This window comes from Pelophylax lessonae (assembly GCF_965119305.1).
Source record: "Pelophylax lessonae genome assembly, chromosome: 4".
Classification (NCBI taxonomy): domain Eukaryota; kingdom Metazoa; phylum Chordata; class Amphibia; order Anura; family Ranidae; genus Pelophylax; species Pelophylax lessonae.
In genome coordinates this window covers 652,342,010-652,348,775 of record NC_138771.1, presented here as the reverse complement: position 1 = coordinate 652,348,775, position 6,766 = coordinate 652,342,010, and the positions used below count along the sequence as shown (strand labels likewise).

General features: G+C 44.1%; 1 protein-coding gene across 1 annotated transcript; it reads left to right on the top strand.

Annotated features, from left to right (window-relative positions):
* Positions 1–1,736: 1,736 nt before the first annotated feature.
* On the top strand, positions 1,737–6,446 carry LOC309553040 (uncharacterized protein; the record flags this gene model as incomplete). Its single annotated transcript, XM_082253939.1, has 2 exons — positions 1,737–1,751; positions 5,137–6,446. The coding sequence occupies 2 exons, from the start codon at positions 1,737–1,739 to the stop codon at positions 6,178–6,180; spliced, it is 1,059 nt and encodes a 352-aa protein (XP_082110065.1). The 3' UTR covers positions 6,181–6,446.
* Positions 6,447–6,766: the final 320 nt, after the last annotated feature.

Here is a 6,766-nt window from a genome sequence, read left to right as displayed (position 1 = left end):
CTCTCCACCTTCACTCTCCGCCTTTTCTATGAGCTGCCTCAAAAGGGACTCCATGCTGTCAGGTAAGCAGACACAACTTTCCTCGGTGTGCTCTTCGGTGCAAAGGGAAGAACTCCAGACTGCACCAAACTTAAATAGCCTCTGCTCCAGCCACTGGAATATTCCTTGATAACTGATTGGCCATTACCTGTTACCTCTAGCCAGGTATAATTTAACCACATAAATGCCTAATAATAACCACAGCAACCGTATGAATCTAAACCTTAACTGCTTACAGGTGGGGTGGCCACAATTCCACACAAGTGACCACATACTGTGCCCCCTTATATATTACACAGGTTCTGTGGCTGATTAAGGTGATAATTACCACTTGGTGCCTTATCTGCATTATATAAGCCTCAGAACCTGTGTAATAAATATAGTTACATAGTAGTTGAGGTTGAATAAAGACATCAGTCCATCCAGTTCAACCTGTGTAGGTGTGTGTGTGTGTGTGTGTGTCAGTGATGTGATCATTTCCCATAACCCTGAATATTGTGATCTTTGAGATGCACGTCCAAGAGTCTTTTAAAAGTAGCCATACTCCCCACAGTTACCACCAATTGTGGAAGAGTTCCACATTCTCACCTCTTTTACAGTGAAAAACCCTTTACGCAGATTAAGGTTAAACCGCCTCTCCTCTAATCTCATTGTGTGGCCCCGTGTCCTCTTACACTCCTTGAGACTAAATCGTTTTTTTTTCTATGCTGGGATCACCATTGGGGTATTTGTAAATCGCTACCATGTCCCCTCTCAGGCATCTCCTCTCCAGGGAGAATAAATTAGGCTCATGTAATCGCTCCTCATAATTAAGGCCCTCCAATCCCTTAATTAGTTTAGTTGCCCTTCTTTGGACTTTATCTGCCGCCATAACCCCAGTATTTAACGTACAAGTAGTAAAGTATAACTGCGGCGAATGGTCCGGAAGTGGTGGATTTCTTTATTTCCCCTCAAAAAATGGGGTAAATTCACTAAAACTGGAGTTCACAAAATATGTTGCAGCTGTGCATAGTAAAACCTGGCAGGGTTATTGTGTGCAGCTGCACTAGATTCTGTCCAAAGAAGGGCAACTAAACTAATTAGGGGATTGGAGGGCCTTAATTATGAATGAAATATGTGTCCTGGATTAAAGGGATGAGGTGGCAACGCTACCTGGAGACCTCCTGTCTCTCTTGGGTGGAGCAGTCACCAACTGGGAGCCCTGAGGTTTTCCTAAACCTCCATTATAAGGGCTGTGTGCACCTGAGCACTCACCCTGCTGGTCCTTCACAAAACCCAAACACAGGGTTGGAGATTCCGTCCCACCCAAGACATTATGGAATCTCCAAACTACAGAGCTCCATCCAGGTATACCAAAACCTGGAGAAAGCTGCCAGAACAGTTTTCTCCTCTCAAAATAAATGCTCTGTAGTCATGCACAGGCAAACTCTTTGTCTTTTAAATGACCACTTTCACAGTGGCGGCATCTCATACTGTCACAGTATGTTATTGTTGTATGTGCCTGTAGTCCTGCCCATTTTGAATGACAATTGCGCGTTCATGCAATACTGTACCAAAACAATTTTTCAACCACTTTACCACCAGCGACATAGACCTACGTCAGCTGGCTTTGCGTGGTTGTACCGGGGTGATGCCTTTAGCTAGAGGCATCATCCAGGTACCGTTTTTTAGTGCCGGCGGTCGGCTTTCCGGCGGTAATGACCAATGCCCCGGCAAGCGGGAGAGGACGTCCCTGCCCCACTCCCGCCGCGGCTTTGCCCGGGTCTCCCGTCCCACCGGGAGACCTGAGCACCCAGCCATCACATCCGATCAAAGCCAGAAGCGGCTTCGATCAGGTCTCCGATGACGTAACCCAGAGGCAGCGTCCATGACGTCACGTCCGAGTTACTCTGCTGCTAAAGGCGGCGGATTCAAAAAGCGACTGTATTCAAAAATGCAGTTTTCGGCGTTTTGAATACATTGAAGTGCAGTGGAGGGGTCTAGGGTCTTTTAGATCCCCGATCCCTCCATAAAGAGTACCTGTCACCAATGTTCCCTTTAAGCTGTGCGCATGCGCGGATGCGCAGTCTAATTGAAGATCCTGCGCAGCAGCACACATTCAGACCGCGCAGACGATGTGAAGGTAGTGAGCAGTGCGCCCCGACCGAGCCCGCCCATTGTGTGACAATAGCGAATGAAAAATTCGCTATTGTCACACAGATCCTCCTCCTGGCCAATCAGGGAGCGGGTCCTCCCGCTTCCTGATTGTCCGAAAGGCAAACCCTATGCCACTGGCCGAGGAGGAGGCGGAGGACTGAGGAGACGTGGGGACTGAAGAGAAGCTGCCGTGAGGTAAGCGCACGGGTCTCGCGGGGGTGGGGCGCTTGCATCTCTGCATTGATTGGGGGCAATGCTGTGGGCACTCTGCATTGATTGGGGGCAATGCTGTGGGCACTCTGCATTGACGTCCCCCCCCCAGCGGACAAATTGCTCAGTATAAAAGGTTTGCGCTCAGAAATGTTTTTATTTGCTGTCACTGCATCTTGCTGTCACAAGGGATGTTTACATTGCTTGTGACAGCAATAAAAAAGTGATCAGATTTTTTTTTTTTTAAAAACCTGTGTTAAAATTTAAAAAAAAAATAAAATAAATAGGAGAAAAAAAAAAAAAAAATTAGCCGCCCCCATCGCCGTTAGCGCGCGCACGAAAGAAAACGTATATGGAAGTCGCGCCGAAAATGAAATCGCTGTTCAAACCACACATGTGAGGTATTGCCACGATTGCCAGAGCGTGAGCAATAATTAAAAAAAAAAAAAAAAAAAAAAAAGAGCTACACTCTAAAACTCTAAACTGGTAACCGTTAAAAATTTTTAAAGCGTCGCCTATGGAGATTTTTATGGACCGTAGTTTGTCGCCATTCCACGGGTGTGCGCAATTTTAAACCGTAACATGTTGGGTATCTATTTACTCGGCGTGACATCATCTTTCACAATATATAAAAAAAATATGCTAACTTTACTGTTTAGTGATTTTTAAATGCAGTGAAATGTGATTTTTTGTAATTTTTCCAAAAAAAAATGGCGTTTGAAAGAGATAATGCAATGACCGCCATTTTATTCTCCAGAGTCTTTGCTAAAAAATATATATAAATGTTTGGGGGTTCTAAGTCATTTTCTAGCAAAAAATATTGATTTTAACTTGTAAACAACAAGTGTCAGAAACTTGATACCTAACAACATGGTACAATTTAAAAATTGCACACATCTGCGGAATGGCGACGAATTACGATCAATACAAATCTCCATAGGCGATGCTTTAAAAAAAATTAATGGTTACCAGTTTAGAGTTACAGAGTAGCTCTTTTTTAGAACTATTGCTTTCGCTCTGGCGATCGCGGCGATACCTCACATGTGTGGTTTGAATAGCTCTTTCATTTGTGGGCGCGACTTACGTATGCATTTTCTTTCGTGCGCGAGCCAAGGGCGAACTTTTTAAAAATGTCTTTTTTTCCCTATTTATTTTATTAATTTTTTTAAATTTTAGTACAGTTTTAAAATAAAAGAAAAAAATCGGATCACTTTTATTGCTGTCACAAGCAATGTAAACATCCCTTGTGACAGCAATAGGCAGTGACTGGTATTCTTTATTGAGGGATCGAGGGTCTTAAAGACCCCAAACCCCACCACTTCAATGTATTCAAAATGCTGAAATCAGCATTTTGAATACTGACACTTTTTTAAAAATTCTGCGCCTTTAGCCGCTGAGTAACCCGGACGTGACGCCATCACACCGCTTCTGGGTTACTACATCGGGACTCCCAATCAGCCGGAAGACATGCCGGCTGGTTGCTCGGGTCTCCCGGTGGGACGGGAGACCCAGACAGAGCCGCAGAAGCATCCCATTCCGCTTGCTGGGATAACAGACGAGCGGCTCCCGAGCCGTATTGGCTGTCATCACCTGAAAGCTGACCACCGACTCTAAAAAAAATGGTACTGGGTTGATGCCTCTAGCTGCAGGCATCACCCCAGTACAACCACTCCTCTGAGCCGGCGTAGGGCTGTGTCAATTTGTGGGAAGTGGTTAATAAGATAATTCTAAAACACAGCATAGGCATACTTACAATTACACCTCAAAACACATTCTGCTACTCCTGCTGAATATGGCAATATCATATTTCTGAAATTTGTTGACAACTTAGCCACATAAAGGGGCACAAAATACAAAGGAGCACCTTCAGGCTTTCCAGGGACATAAATTATGCATCTAATTTTCTGACCCATCACATTTTTGGAGGCCCTGGAGCACCAAGACAGTGGAAACATCCCCAAAATGACCCCATCTTGGAGAATAAACACAATATATGTTTTAAGCAGCATTGTGTGACTTTTGAAGACTTTTCTTGCCACACGATTCTGGAAAATGTTAAAAGAAAAAAAGAAAATATTTGTGAAGTCCATTGGTTCCAAAATCAAATATTAAAAGCAAATAAAATGTTGAACTGCTTTCGAAAAACCTTTATAAAAAGGTTACAAATGTACTGAGAATTTCTGTACAAATTTTCATTCAAAATTCTACAAGTTTATACCCAGCTTTAGTCTACTTGTCTACTGTGCCTGGAATGAATACACGTTTGGAGGATGTGATCTACACTATAATATAGAGAATATGAGGTGGTAATAATAACACAATCCTAGGAATATACACTCACCAATCACTTTATTGGGTACACCTTGCTAGTACCGGGTTGGACCCCCTTTTGCCTTCATTCTTCGTGGCATAGATACAAGGTGTTGGAAACATTCCACAGAGATTATGGTCCATAGTGACATGATAGCATCACGCAGTTGCTGCAGATTTGTCAGCTGCACATCCATGATGCCAATCTCCCGTTCCACCACATGCCAAAGGTGCTCTATTGGAAGAGATGTGGTGAGTGTGGAGGCCATTGGAGGACCTGGCGAAGAGAGTCCTGAGGGAGATCTCCGGGCGAGCAGAGCGGATCTCCATCTCCCTCCAGGATCTGGAAACAAAGAAGGAGGAGCTGTCCAGGAAGATGCGTCACATTGAGGAGCTGTGTAACTGAGTTTAAACAGTTAAACTGTTTTGTTTTCTGAGAAGAAGAAGAAGACACTGAGGAATGTTCTACAGAAACTTCTGATAAGGAGAGAGGAGGAAAGTGTCCAGAGTCTGCAGGAACACAGGAGGAAAGTAGAAGAAAAAGCAGCTGGTGACACCGAGAGAGTCACTGCCCTGTTTAGAGATCTCAGGAGACGTCTGGAAGACCTGGAGAAGAGAATCCTGAGGGAGATCTCCGGGCAGGCAGAGCGGATCTCCATCTCCATCCGGGATCTGGAAATAAAGAAGGAGGAGCTGTCCAGGAAGATGCGTCACATTGAGGAGCTGTGTAACATGACGGATCCACTGACTGTCTTACAGGAATCAGACACAGGTGACTTGTGTGATACTGAGGATGGAGATAATGAGGACAGAGAGAGACATGAGAAGCTCCTCCATGATGGAGGGGGTCTGGATGTGGCTGGGATATCACACACATTACACACATTACACACAGGTTTTTATGATCTAATAACAGAGGTAAATGTATACTTCTATATACAGGATGCAACAAATATATTACTGGATGTAAACACAGCTCATAATTCTCTACATATATCAGATGACAGGAAAACTGTATCCAGGTCTCATATAGACCAGAATCGTCCAGAAACACCAGAGAGATTTCAGTATTGGTCTCAGGTGTTGAGCAGTCGGAGTTTCTCCTCAGGGAGACATTACTGGGAAGTGGATGTCGGGGGATCAGATGAATGGAGGGTCGGGATGTGTTACCCCAGTATAGACAAGAGACAAAGATTGCAGTCATGGCTTGCAAATAATAACAAGTCCTGGTGTTTGTACAGGAATGGTGATCTATATGGGGTGATACATGACCGTAAACTGATCTCCTTACTCTCCAATATCTCCAGTAACAGAGTGGGGATATATCTGGATTATGAGGCCGGGCAGATCTCCTTTTATGATCTGTGTGACCCGATCCGACACCTCTGCACCTTCACCACCACCTTCACTGAGCCCCTCCATGCTGGGTTACTGGTAGGGAGAGGATGTATAAAGATCTGTGGGGGGAACAGAAAATATGAGTGACATCACAAGGAGGAGGGATGAAATTGCTGAAATATTCAACCAATAGGATGAAAAAGTGGGTGGGGCTTAAGTCAGTGTCCTACAGGTTTTTCTACTATAAATAAATGTAAATAAGATTGCTCCCTCTCTCTCATTGATCACTGTGATTGGGTAGATTATCTGCCCAATGACTGCAGTATCAGTGAGTAACATGTTCCTATTGGTCAGTGAACATGGGTGTGGTCTATCACTGAAATGTACATAATGTGATGCATAATTAAAGTGTATTTCCATCCAATACTTTTTTTTTCTTAGTATTGCACATAGTTGGGAAGGGTTAGAACCCCCGGTCAGGTTTTTACAGCTCTCTGGGGCTCATTCTGTCCTGCTAATCACATTTAACCAAAAAGACAGTGAGGAACTTTCCAACAGATACACAGACAGAAATAAAAACACTTTTCTTTTGTAGCACAGGGGAAGGCTAGAACCCCTGTGAGATTTGTATTACTGTCTGTGCTCCCATTGGAGACTTTCCCTTCCTGTCTAGTAAAACTTTGTCAGGAGGACTGGAAGTGAAGGGACATCTCTAACAGAGCTCTAGATAGCA